The sequence below is a fragment of the Dendrobates tinctorius genome, unplaced genomic scaffold (assembly GCF_039654945.1).
Source record: "Dendrobates tinctorius isolate UK_male_01 unplaced genomic scaffold, ASM3965494v1 ptg000008l, whole genome shotgun sequence".
Taxonomy (NCBI): domain Eukaryota; kingdom Metazoa; phylum Chordata; class Amphibia; order Anura; family Dendrobatidae; genus Dendrobates; species Dendrobates tinctorius.
Window position 1 is genome coordinate 36,770,816 of NW_027361676.1, and position 22,247 is coordinate 36,793,062.

A 22,247-nucleotide genomic window follows, 5' to 3' on the forward strand; every position below is an offset into this window, starting at 1 on the left:
TGGAAAAAAATGGCATGTGCATATGCAGTTCACTGTCCGAGATCTGCTGGCCAGCACCCGGCAACAAGAAGGAATTTTTCCTATTGGTTCCTTTCGATCACTGTGATAGACCCTATCACAATGATCTACATAAAAAATAGTAAATCAAATCCCCCTTTGTAATCCCCTTAGTTAGATAAAAATTATGAATTTTTTTTCCATTCGTTGCAGTTGGGGTTAGGGTTAAGGTTGTGTTAGCGTTGGGGTTGTGGTTAGGTTTGTGTTAATGTCAGGGTTGGAGTTAGAATTGTTTTTTTTAAAGTAAAAAAAAAGTTAGGACAATGACAGCTGTCAGTGTTGAGCTAAAGTACTCCGCGTTTGCGTCGGGTATGCATGAAGTATCACGGATCCCCGCATGTTTTTCTTTTGGGTGTCTAACAGCTGTGAAACAGGAGATGCAGGGACTTGAACCCCACAATAATCGGTGCATACCCGAGCCCCCTAATGTTATCAAATTCTGTGTTGTACCTGTGAGTTCTAAATGCTTAATGTACACATGGATAAAATAGGGTCACTTGTGGGGGTTTTTCACCATTAAGGCCGGGGTCACACTTGCGAAAAACTCGCACAAGTCTCGCGTCTCAATACCAGCCACTGCCGCCGGCACTCGGACTGGAGTGCTCAGCTGCATAGAAATACATGCAGCCGCACACAGTGCTGGGTGTTGAGACGCAAGACTCACGCGAGTTTCTCGCAAGTGTGACCCCGGCTTTAGGCACATCAGGAGCTCTCCAAATATGACATAGTGTCCGCTCTCAATTCCAGCCAATTTTGCATTCAAAAAATCAAACGGAGCTCTCTCTCTTCTGAGCTCTGCCATGTGCCTAAACAATGGCTTTACCCTACATATGTGGTATCGGTGTACTCAGGAGAAATGGCACAAATTTTGGTGTTCATTTTCTCTTGTTACCCTCGTGAAAATAAAGTTTGGGTCTCAAGTAACTTTTTTGTGAAAAATGTTCATTTTTTCCTTTCACATTGCTTCAGTTCTCATGAAGCACCTGAAGTGTTAATAAACTTCTTAAATGTGGTTTTGAGCACCTTGTAACATGAGAAATCTCTGGTCATCTTTTAACCCTTTTAACTTCCTAAAAAAATGATGTTTCCAAAATTGTGCTGATGTGAAGAAGACATGTGGGAAATGATATTTGTGAACCATTTCCATTTTGTGTGACATCACTCTAAAAGTTTGAAAATTGCAAAATTTGCTAAATGTTCGTTCTTTCATAAATAAACGCAAGTCATATCGAACAAATTTTACCCCTGTCATGAAGTACAATGTGTCATGAAAAAAACAATCTCAGAATCAGTGGGATACGTTGAAGAGTTCCATAGTTGTAATCTCATGAAGTGACACTGGTCAGAATTGCAAAATTTGGTTTGGTCATTAAGGTCAAAATTAGCTTGGTCACTAATGGGTTAAACAAAGTTACTTTGTTTTGATACTTCTTAGTATTTGGCTTTGCCAAAACTTTATTGATACAGTCATGTGTGGATTGCATGTGGTTGTTTTTCATGCATTGGACTGTGGGAACGCACTAAAAACGCATGTACAACTTTTACCTGCGGATTTTCCGCATCTATTGCAAGCCTACAGGAAGATCTGCCTACAAAACTCAGTGTCCCTGCAAGAGAAATTGACATGTTGTGGATTGGAAACATACCCCGCAGGTCAATTTGAGTGAAAGAAAGAAACATTGGGTATTAAATGTCTTTAAATCCCATCCTCTTTGATGGAACTGTTAGGCTGAGGTCACACTAGCTTGTGGCATCAGATGCAATATGCTAATGACACTCGGCTCCAGCTCTGCTGCAAGTGTGAGCCAAGTGTCAGTGCTCTGTGCTCCAATCCTCTGGCATACGCAGCACAGGTGCAGAAGAGTAGGAGAAACTAATTTCTCCGTCTTCCCATTGCCGGTGTCCGCAGGAATCACACTGCACTCGGGTGATATGCAAGTGCAGTGTGATGTTTCCCACACACCCATAGGACTTGTATGGATATGTGCAATCAAATTCTCAGATGCAACTACAGCATGCTGCAATTATTTTTGCATGCCGAATCAGTATAAGAAAATAATCGCAGGTGTGAGCTGCCCCTTGGAGAAACATTGGGGTGAGTGCAATACAATTTTTTACCGGATTGCGTTTGTTCGATTTCATTGCAAGTGTGGGTGAGCCCTAAGATGCGGCTTTTTTATGCAGTGAAAATACACAGCATCAAAAACTCTCCAAAAACTGTAAGTCATCCACTTTGCTGGAACTATAAGGCTATGTTCACACATTGCGTCTTTTTGCTGCTTTTTTTTTTCCATGCAAACACATTGGGTTTTATCCTGACTGATTTGTAAAGCTGACGTGCTTTTGGAAACTGCAGCATTTCACTCCTAGCAGCATTTTTTCACTCATAGAACGCAATGGGTAAGTGCAAAAACAAAGAGAAAAACACACCAAAAAATGCAGATATCAGGTTTTCTAGCATTTTTGGTGCCAAAACCATAAGGAGGTTGCAACATTTTTTTTTTTTGGGGGGGGCACTAAATTTTACCAGCATGCACAAGAGATAATAAAAACGCTGCAAAAATACAACAAATGCACAGCACAAACACACAAAAAACTCAGAGAAACCTGCTTTTTTGAAGCTGCTTCTTTACTGCCAAGAGAGCAGATTTTGCCTGCAAAAAACGCATCAAAAACGCAATGTGAGAGCATAGCCTAAGATCACGTTCATATGTTCAGTATTTGGTCGGTATTTTACCTCAGTACCACTTAAATAAAAAAGAACCTATACGTGTTTGATATCTGTGTACTCGTACTGACCTGGAGAATCATAACGGTGGGTCAGTTTTAGCATTTAGCGAACATGGTACAAAAACAAAACCCAAAACAATTGTGGAATTGCACATTTGCATATGGTAAAATCAGGTATTTCAGATCTGTTGTCTGGGATCTGGTTACACTCGATGATTGTAGGTAGTGGTAGGCAGAATTGTCCGTCTAAGGACTCGATTTGGTAGTCAGTAGCTTTCCTGCCTGCTGTTGTCACAGTACCTGCACACGTCTTTACTGAGTAAGCGGGTGCATGGCCCTCTGATGTTGAATAGATCAAAAAATGTTGATCTAGCCAAGGATTGATTACTTTGATCATCCAAGATAGCATACAGTCTTACAGCTTTGCCTCTATGGCCCTTTGGGTACACTCTGACATTGTGAAGTGATCTCTGGCATAGCTGCATCAGTGCTCCTTTCCTCCCCACCATGCTCACTGTCAGTTGACGTGTTTTGTGTACTCCATGGAGCTAGGCCAGGGAATAGAGCAGTGTTATGTTAAGTGTTATGTGGCAGAGTGGTGCCACACTCTGAGCATTTCACACTGACCTTGCAATCCTTGGCGAGACGAGTTGTGGATAAGCAGCACTTGTAGCAGATACCGGTCTCTTTCAGGAAGCTTCTGCAATCTGGCATATATTTTCCTCTTCAAGCTCTGCATTTCAGGAGAGGATGAGGCTTCTGATGGAGCAGGCACTGCTTGTCAGGTTCTTGCACCTTTGTCTCTGATTGGAAGCAGCCAGCAGACCTGTATTTGGAACTTGGAGGAGAAACATAAGTCTTATGGACTGCCACAGACGTTCTGCGTGGATTTGCAGCTGGTGATAGTGTGGCATATAACATTGCAAAGTCAAAGCTGGGATTGTTTCATTTCTAATTATCGCTTGTTGGTGTATAAAGTCTACAAAAATGGAGAAGGGAGGGAATGGAACACTGTTTGTATTTGTACGTGGAACCATATGTGAGCCACCTCTCCTGTAGATTGTAGGGCAACTTTTGGACTATAGGTTAACACCTTTGGCTGTGTCAAGGAATGCAAGTCCTTGTAGGTCATCTTCACATTTGGCAACTAGGACTTCCTTTAGAAGGTCACTTAGTTCTCTAAGTTTCTGGAGACCTTTGTTAGATATTTTAGGAACGTCATCGATTCTTTTGAACAAGGCTCTCTCTATTATCTATGCTGAGCCGTAACACTCTTCCAGATCTCTTTGAGGCCAATCTCAGGGCGGTTTATATTAATGTCTCTGATCCTTACTGAGTGTTTGACTGACTCTTCTCCCAGGTATTTGATCAAGAGGTCTATCTCTTCCCTGTGTTGTAGCCCCAAGTCTCTAATGACATTTTGTAAGGAAGCTTTCCAAGCTCTGTAACCTTCAGCTTGGTCAGTGAATTTCATGAGTCCCTTGGCAACCAGTTCACGTCGTGTGAAGAACTTAGCAAATTCTGTTGTGAGCCGGTTGTCAGCAGAGTATACTGGTGATGGGCTGCCCTGATAGTGATGTGAGATGCGTTCATACCTGTTAGTATCCTCAGGGTGGCACCAGCCGGTGTCATATTGCTTCAATCTGATGTGCGATGTGTCAGCAAGGTGATTTATGTTGGTTAACTGGTGAGGGGCAAGGTAGTCAGAGTTGTTTTGCTTCATGTTCTCCTGGAGCTGAGCCTCATGATGACTATCACTCGTTTTGCTGGAGATGTCGTGTTCTTTGGATCAGGAAGTTCATTAACATAGTGAGATGTGCGTTGTTGTGAGTCCTGCAATGGAAGCTCCAGACCTGACGTACTGCTTCGGCTATGCAGCTCAGGGTTGTGTGCGGCTTCTAGTGATTCTGCTTTGGCAAGGGCTGTGGCAGCTTCTCTTTTTGCTGCTAGCCTTTCTAAGGCAGTATCCACAAGTGCCTTTTCTAACTGTGACCCTCTCTCATGATCGGCCCTCTCGTCCTCTAATACATAGGTACCATAAGGTAATACATAGGTACCATAAGGTAATACATAGGTTCCATGAGGTAATACATAGGTACCATGAGGTAATACATAGGTAACATGAGGTAATACATAGGTACCATGAGGTAATACATAGCTGATGATTAACTATTTAATACAACAAACGTTATAAACACATGATTATAACACCTAGATAGTGCTTACCAACTATGCTTAGAGCAGGCTGTTTAAGAAGCATGAAGAACAAGAATTGTGTAGTTTCTCCTAAGACACATGGATGAATAATGGCTGCTGTTCCCCTCACAGTGTCATAAACAAGACTATGATGTAACAGGAACAATCCCACAATACATTGCAAATTAAACTGTAATCTATGCATTAAATGGCCAGTAGTTGGTGCTGTTACCTTACAGTATGAAATATATGAAGGATTAATGCACACAAAAATACAATGTCTGTAATAGTCGAAGGCATAAAAAATGACTAGACCTTCTAGACAGCAAATATATGGCTGGACAGAACACTCCCCGCTTGACGTCAGCCGACGTCTCTATTATGTTTATTGGACGAGAACAGCAGAACGAGTTCCCCTACTGGCCTGATTAACAATTTGGTCTCGCCTTGTTTTCCTATTTTTAAGAGACCATCTCCATCCATGACTGGGTCGAGTTTCCTCAGAACACTATCTTTTTGGTATTGGTCTTTGATTGGTTACACAGTCGATTTCTTTGGCGTAGTTTTCCCATTGTACAGCTCGGACAATTATATTCTTTGACTGCTCTAGATCGAGAGCTGTGTGGACATGTTTACAATGATGCCAACCTGTGCAGCTCTCCTTTTTTGTTGGTGAGGTTGTCTTGTACGACTGAGCCATGTGGGTCAGGCAGGCAATGGCACGAACAAGCGAATTCCAAGTAGAGAACCTACTGAATCGCTGGGATCCCAGGTGGCGTTTCAAAGTTTCCGTATGTAACGCAGACACTTGAGGGCAAATTTCAATGTCAGCATGTGGATTTACTAGTTCAAACAAGGCCGTTTCAGTCATGTTGGGCAATGGTCTACACAAAAAACTCAGGGCCTGTAAACCAAATCGTGTCTTTGAGGCGATTGGTAGCAACAAGTCTGGTAGCCTGGTCCGCAGGGTTGAGATGTGTAGGCACATATTTCCATTGTTCAGGTGAGGTAGACCATCAAATTCTGAGCACTCTGTTGCTAACATAGACATAGAAGCATCTCACTTCATTATGGATGTACCCAAGTGCTATCCTGCTGTCAGTGTAGAACTCAAAGTCTTTAATTTCTAGATTAATTTCCATAGCAACGAGTTCTGCCAATTCGACTGCTAACACAGCGGCACAAAGTTCCAGGCGTGGTACGGTGTGTTCACGGAGCGGTGTTAATTTTGCTCTGCTCATGACAAACCCTTTGTGTCTCTATCTCGGTACTAGGTACAGACACATACGAGCGTGTTATATGAAGACTTGATAAGGCTGTGAGGGAATTTCTCCAGGCTATCCACTTGGTTTTCTTTTTTGTGGGAAGAGGAGTATCCCAGTTCGTCACCTCTCTGGTGAACTCTCTTAACATAGCCTTGCCTTCGATGACTACAGGAGCTGCAAACTCCAGTGGGTCATACAAACTGCTTATGGTAGACAGTACTCCTCTGCGAGTAATGGGTTTATCTTCTCTGTTAACCTGGAAGGTGAAGGTATCAGCTTTTATGTCCCATAGTAGGCTGAGGCTCCGCTGCATCGGTGGGGAGTCTATGCCTAGATCTAAATTCTTCAAGTCATTTGAATGATCCTAAGGAGGGAAGGCTTCCATCACTTCCTTGCTGTTAGAAGCGATCTTGTGCAACCTCAGGTTAGATACAGCGAGCATGTCTTTGGCTCTTTTCAGAAGACTAATCGCGGTCTCATTTGTTGGCATCGATTTCGAACAGTCATCCACATAGAAATCTCTCTATATAAACAGTCTGGCATCTGTTCCGTACTCTGCTTCAACCTCTTGAGCCGCGCGTCTAAGCCCGTAGATGGCTACTGCAGAAGGACTAATACCAAAAATATGTACAGTGGGGCAAAAAAGTATTTAGTCAGTCAGCAATAGTGCAAGTTCCACCACTTAAAAAGATGAGAGGCGTCTGTAATTTACATCATAGGTAGACCTCAACTATGGGAGACAAACTGAGAAAAAAAAATCCAGAAAATCACATTGTCTGTTTTTTTTTCATTTTATTTGCATATTATGGTGGAAAATAAGTATTTGGTCAGAAACAAAATTTCATCTCAATACTTTGTGATATATCCTTTGTTGGCAATGACAGAGGTCAAATGTTGGCCCATTCCTCCCTGCAGATCTCCTCTAGAGCAGTGATGTTTTTGGCTTTTCGCTTGGCAACACGGGACTTTCAACTCCCTCCAAAGGTTTTCTATAGGGTTGAGATCTGGAGACTGGCTAGGCCACTCCAGGACCTTGAAATGCTTCTTACGAAGCCACTCCTTCGTTGCCCTGGCGGTGTGCTTTGGATTATTGTCATGTTGAAAGACCCAGCCACGTTTCATCTTCAATGCCCTTGCTGATGGAAGGAGGTTTGCACTCAAAATCTCACGATACATGGCCCCATTCATTCTTTCATGTACCCGGATCAGTCGTCCTGGCCCCTTTGCAGAGAAACAGCCCCAAAGCATGATGTTTCCACCACCATGCTTTAAAGTAGGTATGGTGTTTGATGGATGCAACTCAGTATTCTTTTTCCTCCAAACACGACAAGTTGTGTTTCTACCAAACAGTTCCAGTTTGGTTTCATCAGACCATAGGACATTCTCCCAAAACTCCTCTGGATCATCCAAATGCTCTCTAGCAAACTTCAGACGGGCCCGGACATGAACATGCTTAAGCAGTGGGACACGTCTGGCACTGCAGGATCTGAGTCCATGGTGGCGTAGTGTGTTACTTATGGTAGGCCTTGTTACATTGGTCCCAGCTCTCTGCAGTTCATTCACTAGGTCCCCCCACGTGGTTCTGGGATTTTTGCTCACCGTTCTTGTGATCATTCTGACCCCACGGGGTGGGATTTTGCGTGGAGCACCAGATCGAGGGAGATTATCAGTGGTCTTGTATGTCTTCCAATTGCTAATTATTGCTCACACAGTTGATTTCTTCACTCCAAGCTGGTTGGCTATTGGAGATTCAGTCTTCCCAGCCTGGTGCAGGGCTACAATTTTGTTTCTGGTGTCCTTTGACAGCTCTTTGGTCTTCACCATAGTGGAGTTTGGAGTCAGACTGTTTGAGGGTGTGCACAGGTGTCTTTTTATACTGATAACAAGTTTAAACAGGTGCCATTACTACAGGTAATAAGTGGAGAAAAGAGGAGACTCTTAAAGAAGAAGTTACAGGTCTGTGAGAGCCAGAAATCTTGTTTGCTTGTTTCTGACCAAATACTTATTTTCCACCATAATATGCAAATAAAATGAAAAAAAAACAGACAATGTGATTTTCTGGATTTTTTTTTCTCAGTTTGTCTCCCATAGTTGAGGTCTACCTATGATGTAAATTACAGACGCCTCTCATCTTTTTAAGTGGTGGAACTTGCACTATTGCTGACTGACTAAATACTTTTATGCCCCACTGTACCTTCATACGATACTCTGTAATCTCTTTGGAAGGATCGTTATCCTTGAACCACAAGAATCTTAAGAAATTTCTGTGTTCCTCTTTAACAAAGAAGCAATGGAACATCTGTTGGATGTCTGCTGTGAATGCAATAGAGTCTCTACGAAAACAGATAAGCACTCCTAAAAGTTTGTTGTTCAGATCCGGGCCTGATAACAAGACATCATTCAATGAAACACCTTCATACTTAGCACTCGAATCAAATACTATTCTGATTTGGCCTGGCTTTTTCAGGTGATACACTCCAGAGGCAGGTACCAGCGTTCTTCAGAGTCTTGAAGTGCAGGTGCTAACTCTGCATGACCGCTTTTAAATATTTCTTCCATGAAGGTAAAGAAATGATCTTTCATCTCTGGCTTATTATGGAAGCTGTGCCTGAGGGAGACAAATCGTTTGTAAACTTGTTCTCTGTTGTTAGGCAAGCGTTGTCTTTGAGGCTTGAAGGCTAGAGGTGCAATCCAGCTCTTCGTTTTGTCCTGCACCATTCCTTGCTCCATCATCTCTAGGAACAGTCTATCTTCAAATGACATTGCTATACGATTATCTTCTTTGGTCTTGTGGAAGACCGTACACCCAAGGTGATCTTGGCCGCAATTCTGAATGCAATCATCATTGGCATGACTCGCTAAGATACTTGGTGCTGAAGTGCTGTGTAGCAACTCCTTTATGAAGTAGTGATTTTCACATGGTTGAAGGAGAGATGGACGTCCATTCTCGAGAGTCCTGGTAAACATGTTGTTAACCACTGTTGGTTTGTGTGCACCTCCTAAACAGACCTCTCCTACAATGACCCACCCAAGGTCGAGTCTCTGAGCATATGGAGCATTGTGCGAGCCATTGATCTGTTGTCTAACCTTGTGAACTTGTAGAATATCTCTCCCTAGGAGCAAGATTATTTGAGCCTCTGGGTCAAGGTTAGGAATCAGGCGTTCTATACGCTTCAGATGAGGATGATACGATGCCACTTCAGGTGTAGGTATCTCTGACCTGTTGTCAGGAATCTGGTTACATTCCAATATGGTTGGTAAGGGCAGATGCATTTGGCCATCTATAGACTCGACTACGTAGCCTGTTGCTCTCCTACCAGCTGTCTCTACTATACCGGCACAAGTTTTTCAAAGAGTAGGGAGCACTGGGTCCTCTGACGTTAAAGCTATCAAAGAAGGCAGACTTGGCTAATGACCTGTTACTCTGATCATCTAAAATCGCGTATACTTTGATGGCTTTGCCCCTTTCGTCTGCCAGGTAGACTCTCACTAGGGAAATTTTGGAGCAGGACTTGCCTCCTATGAGATTTCCACAAACTTCTGTACACTTAGAAGTAATGGCTGGAGTGTCAGTATTTGAGTCATTCAGCTCCCCGCTATACTCTTGGGGCAAAGCATCCGATGGTGGTCCAGGTTGTAGAACTGAGTTATGTTCGGTGCTGTCACATTCGGTACACCTTGCACTAACCTCACAGTCCCTGGCGAAGTGGGATGTTGAAGAGCAGCATTTGAAGCAGATGCGGTTCTCCTTAAGGAAGGCCTTCCTTTCTTCCAATGACTTTTCTCTGAACGCTCTGCACTTAAGTAAGGAATGTGGCTTCTTGTGTAAGGGACACTGCCTGCTTGGGTCTTTGGATTTGTCTTCTCCTTGACCAGAGCTGAACTTTTTGCGAACTGAACCTGTGGAAGAAATGTTAGTTTTGTGGACCTCTACAGTTGTTCTACGAGGTTTACCAACAGAGTTATTGGCACATGACAGCATGAAATCAAAGCTAGGATCATTTCTAATTTTTGCTTGTTCTGAGACAAAATCTACAAACACATTGAATGGAGGAAATGGTACATTGTAAGTCTGTTTATACCTAGAACCATATGTAACCCATTTGTCTTGCAGGTTATATGGGAGTTTTTGAACTATGGGGTTCACACCTCTAGCTGTGTCGAGATATGTCAACCCCACAAGATCTCCTTCTGCTTTTGCTACACACAACTCCATTAACAAGTCAGTTAATTCTCTGAGCTTTGAATAATCCTTGTTTGCTATTTTAGGAAAGTCCTCTTCTTTTAAACAAGGCACTTTCTATAACCTCTACTGAGCCATAGCATTCATCAAGTCTATTCCAAATTCTTTTGAGGCCGACATCTGGATAAATTACATTAATGTCTCTGATTCTCTTTGCGTGTTCGGCAGACTCACTTCCTAGCCATTTTACCGAGAGATCCACTTCTTCACTACATGATAGACCTACAGTATGTCTCTTATGGTATTTTTGAAGGAGGCTCGCTAAGCCCTGTAGTTTTCAGCGTGATCGCTGAACTTTACAAATCCCTTAGTGACCAACTCACGTCGAGCAAGGAACTTGGCAAAGTCCATCGTGGCTTGATTGGCACTGATGCCAGCTGAAGGAGTGTTGTCAGAGTACATGTGTGCTGTGTGATCATACCTGTTAGATGTCTCTGGTTTGGTCCAACTGCTGTAGTACCTTTCTGAAGCGAAGGGATTCTCTTTAAGCCGGGACAGATTCCAGATCTTCTGTTCCGGAGAAAGATTATTGTAGTCAGTATCATCCTAATGTGTATTTCCTTGCTTTTGGTAAGGAGACTGATAGTTGGCTTTCTGGGGGTCCGAATTATCTGGTTGGCTTGGCTTGTTGACAAAATGCTCTGTCTTCGCCTATGGGTCTAGATCGTCATTTGATTTGGAATGCTGATGGACGTACTCTGCAGTACGCTGCAATGGATCGTGAGTAACTTGTTGTAGGCCTAGCACACTGCTGTGTTCGTCGTCAGAATATACGGCAGCTTCTAAGGCTTCTGCTTCTGCTATGGCAGCTGCTGTTTCTTTTTCAATAGCAAGTTTCTTCAAGACGCGGTTTCTCTGCATCCAGGCATGCTTGTTGGCGTGCTTTCTCTGCATCCAGGCATGCTTGTTGTAGTTTCAATTCTATCTCTTGCTCAGCAAAGGTGCTTCATACTTTTGCCGCTTCAGCTTTTGCGCTGGCAATAGCGGCGGCATTGCTGACCAATGATGTCTTGGAGGAACCAACTCGTGATCTCGTCTTGAAAGAGGATGCTCGTCCTTGAGACATGATTCAACAGTTAGGTGACCGCTGTGATATCCCTTTGTTGGCTGTACATGGATAATGGCGGGCTCCGTCTGGTCCGATTATTTGGTCCAACCGATAGGAGGTTGCTGCAATATCCGTATGCAATAACCGTATGCTTGGATAATGGCGGGCTCTGTAACGTCAGATCTTCTGAGCTTGTTCTCAGCAGTTGTTTCACTATACTGGCCTCTTACACGTTAGCAGGGTGTGCAATGAGACATGTAGCTAAACCCCCTGTCTTCAATAAGAAAAAGAGGATGTAAAATTGTAATCTTCTTTTATTGATTGCAGATGTGACAGGAAAGGGTGAAACTATAGGATGCAATAACAGGAGCATTTCAGAATATATAACTGCACAGAGCATAAAATACAGATAGTCTGCAATACACAGTAACATGAGGTAATACATAGGTACCATGAGGTAATACATAGGTACCATAAGGTAATACATAGGTAACATGAGGTAATACATAGGTACCATGAGGTAATACATAGCTGATGATTACCTATTTAAAACAACAAACGTTATGAACACAGGATTATAACACCTAGATAGTGCTTACCAACTATGCTTAGAGCAGGCTGTTTAAGAAGCATGAAGAACAGGAATGGTGTAGTTTCTCCTAAGACACATGGAGGAATAATGGCTGCTGTTCCCCTCACAGTGTCATAAACAAGACTATGATGTAACAGGAACAATCCCACAATGCATTGCAAATTAAACTAGAATCTATGCATTAAATGGCCAGCAGGTGGTGCTGTTACCTTACAGTATGAAATATATGAAGGATTAATACACACAAAAATACAATGTCTGTAATAATCGAAGACATAAAAAAATGACTAGACCTTCTAGACAGCAATTATATTGCTGGACAGAACAATTGGAGTGGTAAAACTACAAGCAAAACATAATACATATACAGTCAGTACAGGGTACATCAGGAATACATATTATACATAGTACACTGTGAATGAACATTTATACAATAATAGCTGACCACGGGCGAGATTGGCTGGCGGCTTTTAACTATTACCATGCGGGCCCGCACGGCAATAGAGTTTAACATGCATCGGCAGAATCCTGCCACTGGGGCCTGATGAGCAGAAGAGACAGGATCTGATGAGGGCCCCCTCTGCTCATCGGGCCCCATACACCAGTCAGGGCAGTAATGGCCTGATGGCGGCTCTGCTTCTGCCTGACACTTTCACAACCCAAAGTAGAAGCCGCTTACAGACCACTTTGCCTCTGATTCATCTGGAGCTGTTTCATTTCCAGACATGACCAGATGTTGAAGAACCCTTATGTCTGTGCTTGGTTTTCAAATCCCACATTCAGCTTTATCTGCTTTTTTTTATTATTGATGTCAGTCTGGGAAAACTACAAGTGCCCATAAAATAGGGCGATTTTTACAAGTGGTGGCATCACCCAGATTAGGATGCTGTCACTCTCAGCGGACTACATGGCAGCATGGTGGGCAGTGGTGCTGCTCTGCCACCAGCTCACACCCCAAAAGCACCAAACTATGATCTCCCCATGCCCCATCTGAACCCACCAGCAGAGCGGGATCCATCCCTCAGCTAGGATGGAAGGTGAGAGGAGGTGGAGAGCCTGAGTCACAGGAGGAGGAGGCGGAGGAGGAGGCTGCAGGACACAGCAGCAGCCAGTGACAGAGATAAGGAGACAAAGGGAAGCAGCTGGGACCTGGAGGAGAACGCAGGGCACACAGGCACAGCACAGGAGGTGATGCTCCAGGGCGCCGCGCACACTGCACAGCACTGACTACACTGCACGCAGCACTACACACTGCAGACAGGTGAGAGGATGGAGCGGCGCTCCCTGGGTCTGGCCGCCTGCGGGCTGCTGCTTCTTCTGGGCTGCTCGTCTTCCTCCGAGGCTCAGGGCAGGCGGCGCATACTGAGCAGAGAACCGGGCGGCATCTCGTTCGAGTATCACCGGTACCCGGAGCTGCGGGAGGCGCTGGTGGCGGTGTGGCTGCAGTGTCCGTCCATCAGCAGGATCTACACGGTGGGACGGAGCTCCGAGGGCCGGGAGCTGCTGGTCATCGAGATGTCGGACAAGCCCGGAGAACATGAGCCCGGTGAGTGCACGGCAGGGATAGCAGAGCCAAGCGCTGCGCGCAGCAGATCAGTGGGTATCGCTGCAAAAACAATCATTCCTCATTAATAATGGATGGAAATCGGGGCCCAAAATACGTGACGAATAGCGACAATCTCATGTGCATTCACCATTAGGGGCCATTGGCGGGGCCGGGGGAGATCGGCTCTGCTAGATGTGGGCATGAAGTGCAGGATGATGGCGGCACAATGACAGGTGCAGCTGCCCTATAGCATCTAATCTACAGGGGAGCCTTATATGATTAGCTGCAGGCTTATGATGGGGTGGAGGTGAGGTGACAGCTTAGTCCCTGCCCATCATCTAACAGGATCAGCACCGCTGTGTGCAGCCCAGGAAGAAGAAACATGTCCTAACAGATGGGGGATACCTGTGGAATTGGGGGCAGATGGGGATACCTGAAGAGATGGGGGCTCAGGGGGCAGAAGAGCGATACCTTCAGAGATGGGTGCACAGGAGGAGATGTGGATACCTGCGGAGATGGGGGCTCAGGGGGCAGAAGGGTAATATGTGCGGAGAGGAGGGCTCAGGGGGCAGAAGAGAGAAACCTGCGGAGATGGCGGCTTGGGGCAAAAAAGAAATACCTGCGGAGATGGCGGCTCAGGGGGAGATGCAGGATACCTGCGGAGATGGGGGCTCGGGGGGCAGAAGAGAGAAACCTGCGGAGATGGAGGCTCAGGGGGAAGATGGGGTGGGGGATACCTGCGGAGATGGGGGCTCAGGTGGCAGAAAGGGGATATCTGTTGCAATGAGGGTTCAGGGGGCAGAAGAAAGATACCTGTGGAGATGGGGGCTCAGGGGGCAGATGTGGCTTTTACAGAAAGTAATAGTAAGCCAGCCCTGCCATGGGCTCATTACCATTGGACTTCCCACCCCAGTCTCTGATAATGACAGAGAACAGTAATAAAGAATATCGTAAGGGGGGTAAATACAAAATCCAGATTCAGTTTTCCCATTCTAAGCATTGTCCTAAGTCAGGGCGCTTCCCCACCTCCGACGTAATACTGTTGCATTTAGACATGCTGATTGTGGTTTGTCAATGAGTGATGATCGACTGTATAAGTCAGTGGGCGCTTGTTTTGAGGCCTGTAGCAAAGGTTGCATAATACTGCTGAGGACAGAACGATCGCTAAAATACCGTAATCATTCTGTCCACATATATCATGTTATCGGCAGCATATGCCCTGGCTGTTATGGAGCAATTTGCTGCCGATAATGATTTCTTTTGCAGGCATAAATGATCTGATCACCCAATGAATTAGCGTTTTGCTTGTTGGGTGATCACCAGCAGATAATCGGGAATGAGTGTCCCCCATGAGCGCTTGTTCACCGATTACACTGTGTTAAAAAGGTTTTGTCCCTTGGACAATTTTGAGTGTTCCTGATAGAATTTTTCTTTCTGATTTCCAGATTTTTCCTATCACATAAGGTTTTTGAGAAATGATACGAGACATTATAATATTCTGTTATAATTCTAAAAACTTGTATATGAATTTTTTTCTGAAACAGAATATTCTGAATTTTTCACTGAAATAACATAAATATCTGATCTACATATATGCAAGCACTTATTACGCGAATTCCGCGCAGGCGCATTGAATAATTCGGCTGACCGTGTATGGAGCATACCACATCTCCTGGGCAGGGGAGGAATCAAAAGACAATACTGAAATACTTAGAGCATGGCTGAATGGATGGAGAGAGCAGAGAGATCATGTAACAGATTGCTACTTCTGCCTTTCAAATGTAACAGGATAATCCGCAAAGAACAAAAAATAAATAGAATATCCTAATCTTCCTTCAGCCATAAGACCAGGGCCACACGATGAAAGTCTTCGTGTTCCAAAGCCGCCCAAAGTATGGACAGTGGAGGACGATGAAGATGAACTAACAATGTCAGTGGAAAATGAAAATGCTGCAGACCCAGACTTTGAGCCTTCTACATCTAATCCACATCTGTTCAGTCAAGCTGATCTGAGTGACTTGGTCAGAGATTTGAAATTGTCAAAGAGGTAGTCAGAATTATTGGGATCAAGGCTAAAATAACGGAATCTCTTATTACCAGGAACAAGAGATTCTGTTTTTCGCAGTTGTCAAGAAGACCTTGATCAATTTTTCATCCATGTCGACAGTTTAACCTTTTGCAACGACGTCTTGGGGTTGTTTGGTGCTCTTGGAAGTGAACATGACCCGAATGAATGGCGACTGTTCATTGACTTGTCAGTTTTAAGTCTGAAGGCTGTTTTACTACACAATGGAAATATCTATCCTTCTATCCCTATTGGACATGCTGTACAAATGAAAGAAACGTATGAGAATATGGAGTTACTGTTGACCCACATTAATTATAGAAATTATAACTGGAACATATGTGGTGATCTAAAAGTTGTTGCACTTCTTCTTGGACTGCAGCTTGGATATACCAAGTATTGTTGTTTTATTTGTGAGTGAGACAGTCGCGCACGAAAAATGCAATATTTCAGAAAGGACTAGCCACTCCGCGAAAACCTGGTTGCTGGACAGAAGAATGTTAAACATAATCCTCTCATTGATCCAGCAAAGCTATTTCTCCCGGCTTTGAATATTAAACTTAGGCTTATGAAAAATTGTCAAGGCAATGAACAAAGAACCGGAAGCCTTTTCTTACTTGCAACAGAAATTTCCAAGAATAAGTAATGCAAAGATTAAAGAAGATATTTTTATTGGCCCACAGATCAGAGATATAATGAATGACAGTAGCTTTGATGGTCTTTTGCAAGGTGTTGAACAAGTGGCATGGAGAGCCTTTAAAGATGTGACCTTCATCTTTCTTGGCAACAGCAGGGCACCGAATTTTGAACAACTCGTGGACAACATGCTCACAGCATATCATTTGATGAAATGCAATATGTCACTAAAAATGCATTTTCTACATTCTCACTTGAACTTTTATCCAGCCAATCGTGGTGCCGTTAGCACGGAACACAGTGAAAGATTTCACCAAGACATTGCGCTGATGGAGAAAAGGAACCAGGGAAAGTGGAGTACATCAATGCTGGCTGACTATTGCTGGAATTTTATTCGAGACGCATCTGACACGGATTATAAACGAAAGTCGTCTGCAAAACACTTTTGAACAATTGCTTTTCCTACTGACATCGATGCACATGTATGTAGTGTCTCGGATGTCATAATTTAGACTATAAACTGTTGTTTCTTAATCCCTTAATGCCAGCTGATGGAACAGTACATCAGCTGGCAGTATCTCCCACTTTGAGGTGGGCTCCAGCGATGAGCCCACCTCAAAGCCGCGCGATGTCAGCTGTTTTTAACTGACATGTGCCCACAATAGGTGGAGTGGAATCGCAATTCGCCTGCGCCTATTAAGTTGTTAAATGCCGCTGTCAAACTCTGGCAGCGGGCATTAAAATGCACATCCGGATGCCGGTCAGGAAATACGCACAGCGACGACCCCGTCACGTGATCGGGGGTCATTGCTTCATTGCCATCACAACCAGAGGTCATAGAGCAAGCCTGTAATTCTGCTGTATAGAAGTGATATGAACATCACCTCTATGTAGCAGAGGCGATCGCGCTATGGCAGCTTCTAGCCTCCTATAAGAGGCTATTGAGGCATGCCAAAAATAAAAAAAATTGTTTAAAAATACAAAAAATATAAAAAAACATAAAAGTTCAAATCAACCCCCCCCTTTCGCCCCAATCAAAATAAAACAATAAAAAAAAAAAAAATCAAACCTACACATATTTGGTATCATCACGTTCAGAATCGCCTGATCTATCAATAAAAAAAAAAGAATTAACCTGATCGCTAAACGGCGTAGCGATAAAAAAAACCAAGACGCCAGAATTATGTTTTTTTGGTGTCCACTACATTGCATTAAAATGCAATAACGGGCAATCAAAAGCGCGTATCTGCACAAAAGTGGTATCATTAAAAACGTCAGCTCGGCGCACAAAAAATAAGACCTCACCCAACCACAGACCATGAAAAATGGAGACACTACGGGCCTCGGAAAATTGCGCATTTTTTTTATAGCAAATTTTGGAATTGTTTTTCACCACTTAGATAAAAGAGAACCTAGACCTATTTGGTGTCTTTGAACTCGTAATGTCCTGGAGAATCATAATGGCAAGTCAGTTTTAGCATTTAGTGAACCTAGCAAAAAAGCCAAACAAAAAACCAGTGTGGGATTGCACTTTTTTTTGCAATTTCACTGCACTTGGAATTTTCGTTACCATTTTCGAGGACAAGACATGGTAAAACCAATGGTGTCATTCAAAAGTACAATTTGTCCCGCAAAAAATAAGCCCTCACACAGCCATATTGATGGAAATATAAAAAAGTTATGGCTCTGGGAAGAAGGGGCACGAAAAACGAAAACTCGAAAAAGCTTCGGTCATGAAGGGGGTTAAAAACCTTACATTATACAGACTTTTGGAGCACATATTTGTGTTCAGCATATCAAAATCTATAAGATACAATAACATTTTCTCAGGGGACAAGAACTTCCCTGAAATTTGTTGCGCAGTGTGTTATCTAGTAATCTAAAAGCACCATTGAGGCCGCACTGCTATTCAGTTGCGATCAGGCTCAGGCCTAAGGATGGCATGTCTATCTATTTACCACTGGTATGAATAGCGTTTGGTTTCCATTTATACGTTTTGTCAGTATCAGATTTTTTCTACTTTCTACTACAAAACTGGTGAGTAGGTTCGGAAAACGCCACGTGTAGCATGTTCTCATTGAACTCCTGGAAGGATCAGGCACAACATCTGATGTCTCGGATGAAAGTGAAGAATCCAATAAAAAACTATGGGATCAGTCCCCACATGAGTTTCTCTCTAGAATGTTTGTAGCATGTCATAGGGAAGTGAGGCCAGGTGGTCAGATAAATGGAAATAAGGCCTTACAGTAACAAGTGACAGTATCTGAGTTTTAGGGTCTGGGCATCTTGAGAAGACGTGACAGATAGGGAATAAGCATGGCGATTGTGCCACCATACTAGGTAATGAAGTTGGAGACGTGCCATGGCCTGGTGAGAATAGATTATGAGATTCCCATGGAATAATTCTTTATATTTCTGTCTTCTGTAGACAACACATTTCCTAATATTGGGTCACATGGAGGCTGGAGGAAATGATAGTGCATGATCAGATGGACTCAACATTGCCTTTTATGAATTTCATGATATCCTTGCTATATAAAAGCCGTCTACGAAATGCTGTTGACAGATTCAGTTTCTCTTGTGTTTCCATTTGGTACTTGGTGTGCATATCAGTGTCCTCGAGCAAAAAGGATACATGTGTATACATTCTTTCAAGCATCTGTGGTTTTTTTACATTCTACATATACAGTGGGGAAAAAAAGTATTTAGTCAGTCAGCAATAGTGTAAGTTCCACCACTTAAAAAGATGAGAGGCGTCTGTAATTTACATCATAGGTAGACCTCAACTATGGAAGACAAACTGAGAACAAAAAATCCAGAAAATCACATTGTCTGTTTTTTTTTTCATTTTATTTGCATATTATGGTGGAAAATAAGTATTTGGTCAGAAACAAAATTTCATCTCAATACTTTGTGATATATCCTTTGTTGGCAAGGACAGAGGTCAAACTTTTTCTGTAAGTCTTCACAAGGTTGCCACACACTGTTGTTGGTATGTTGGCCCATTCCTCCATGCAGATCTCCTCTAGAGCAGTGATGTTTTTGGCTTTTCGCTTGGCAACACGGGACTTTCAACTCCCTCCAAAGGTTTTCTATAGGGTTGAGATCTGGAGACTGGCTAGGCCACTCCAGGACCTTGAAATGCTTCTTACGAAGCCACTCCTTCATTGCCCTGGCGGTGTGCTTTGGATCATTGTCATGTTGAAAGACCCAGCCACGTTTCATCTTCAATGCCCTTGCTGATGGAAGGAGGTTTGCACTCAAAATCTCACGATACATGGCCCCATTCATTCTTTCATGTACCCGGATCAGTCGTCCTGGCCCCTTTGCAGAGAAACAGCCCCAAAGCATGATGTTTCCACCACCATGCTTTACAGTAGGTATGGTGTTTGATGGATGCAACTCAGTATTCTTTTTCCTCCAAACACGACAAGTTGTGTTTCTACCAAACAATTCCAGTTTGGTTTCATCAGACCATAGGACATTCTCCCAAAACTCCTCTGGATCATCCAAATGCTCTCTAGCAAACTTCAGACGGGCCCGGACATGTACAGGCTTAAGCAGTGGGACACGTCTGGCACTGCAGGATCTGAGTCCATGGTGGCATAGTGTGTTACTTATGGTAGGCCTTGTTACATTGGTCCCAGCTCTCTGCAGTTCATTCACTAGGTCCCCCCGCGTGGTTCTGGGATTTTTGCTCACCGTTCTTGTGATCATTCTGACCCCACGGGGTGGGATTTTGCATGGAGCACCAGATCGAGGGAGATTATAAGTGGTCTTGTATGTCTTCCATTTTCTAATTATTGCTCCCACAGTTGATTTCTTCACTCCAAGCTGGTTGGCTATTGCAGATTCAGTCTTCCCAGCCTGGTGCAGGGCTACAATTTTGTTTCTGGTGTCCTTTGACAGCTCTTTGGTCTTCACCATAGTGGAGTTTGGAGTCAGACTGTTTGAGGGTGTGCACAGGTGTCTTTTTATACTGATAACAAGTTTAAACAGGTGCCATTACTACAGGTAATGAGTGGAGGAAAGAGGAGACTCTTAAAGAAGAAGTTACAGGTCTGTGAGAGCCAGAAATCTTGATTGCTTGTTTCTGACCAAATACTTATTTTCCACCATAATATGCAAATAAAATGAAAAAAAACAGACAATGTGATTTTCTGGATTTTTTTTTCTCAGTTTGTCTCCCATAGTTGAGGTCTACCTATGATGTAAATTACAGACGCCTCACATCTTTTTAAGTGGTGGAACTTGCACTATTGCTGACTGACTAAATACTTTTTTTCCCCACTGTAAAAACCTATGGCTTCCAAACAGAAGTCGCCAGAAAAATCAACAGTTGACTTTTTTTTGCAGCCGTTTAACATCTTTCGAAGCCTGAAGCAATTGAAAGACGTGACAAAAGACCGTAACACATGCACGTGTTCCAGGTGAAATCCACCCAAATGAGACACTGTGTGCTCATACCCTAAAGCAGCAGCTCGCCTGCTTGTTTACTGTTTCCACATAGTCAAGTATTTTTTTTTGCACTGCACAAACTTACAAACTGAACTGAGCAATAGCTTTTTTTTACGTTTCTTCCAAGTATAAGGGTGTGTTTTCACGTGGCGTAATTCATCCGGATTTGCTGCGGATTGAACGCTGTGTACAGCCGCAGCATTTAATCCGCAGCCTCCAGATGTTACAGCATAGTGGAGGGGATTTTATGAAATCCCATCTCCACTATGCGCGCAAGAACCCGGTTGACACACCCAAAATTACGGACATGCGGCGCTCCGCCTACGCAAGATAAATTACACAGTCTGTGGATACGATGCGGTGATACCGTATGTGTTCAATGAACACATGCGGTATCACAGCGCGTACAACAGGGCGGCGCTTTGGGCAGCGCAGGGGTTTCCTCTGCGTTCAAAGCGCCGGCAATATGCTACGTGGAGACTCACTCCTAGAAATCTTTACACTTCAGTAAATAGATAAACCTCAAAATGTAGTTATGGTGAAACATTATGGTAATTCCAAAGTAGTCTTGCATAGAGATGAACATGAAACACTGCGCTGGGTGGAAAAGCTTGTGCTGACGCCTGTGTGATTTTTTCCACTGGAGATGAGCACAGAATCTGCACAACTGAAGGCAGATAGCTGATTTGTACATACAGCACAGTACACACTATGTAATCCTCTATGTCCTGGGTATCAGTACCCCAGTATAGAGCATATTGGGGCGTCTATATACCATGCATCACTGTGCACTAGCACCCAATGTCATAAGACTACTCTTTCATTTATATGGTAATTAATTTTAAATTTATTTAAAAAAGGGAAAAAATGTTTAGAATGTAAAGTAACTTAAACATTTATATTTTTAGGCGTTGCAGTTGTTCTTGCCTTAATGTTCCCAAAAAACACTGAAATTTTGGAAAAATTATGGCAGAATATGTCTTGTGTGAACACGGGTTTAGGCTGTAGTCACGTGCCGGAAAGGTCAGAGAGGCTCGGCGTCTGCGCACTTGCCTCAACAGGGCAAGGAAGAGGACGTCATCGCATGAAGATGGGAGGCGCCGGACCCGCGACACCCATCGGACCGGACCGCCCCTGGGTGAGTATAATCTAACACGTTTTTCTTATCTTTAATGTTTCATCAGGGGCTTATCTACAGCATTACAGAATGCTGTAGATAAGCCCCTGATGGCGGTGGCTGCATCTCATATGCGAAAAATGAGGTGACAGATTCCCTTTAAGACACAATATGGACAGTGAAATATAGCTAATTTGAGGCAGTCTGAAAGCAGAATGGTTGGTTGGCGCCATAGTGTTGTAGGGCACGTGCACACATTCAGTATTTGGTCAGTTTTTTACCTCAGTATTTGTA

At 43.5% G+C, this 22,247-nt stretch overlaps 1 protein-coding gene across 2 annotated transcripts in view; it reads left to right on the forward strand.

Moving 5' to 3' along the window:
- The first annotated feature begins 1,995 nt into the window (after positions 1-1,995).
- CPE (carboxypeptidase E) overlaps positions 1,996-22,247 on the forward strand; it is a 131,225-nt gene continuing 110,973 nt past the window's right edge. Inside the window, exon 1 of one of the 2 annotated variants that reach the window (XM_073577033.1) lies at positions 1,996-2,152. In XM_073577033.1, the coding sequence (XP_073433134.1) occupies positions 2,092-2,152 (61 nt within the window). In that variant the 5' untranslated portion in view covers positions 1,996-2,091. Of the gene's footprint in view, positions 2,153-13,194; positions 13,678-22,247 lie in introns of those variants that run through there. The other variant, XM_073577043.1, reaches the window with a different exon arrangement.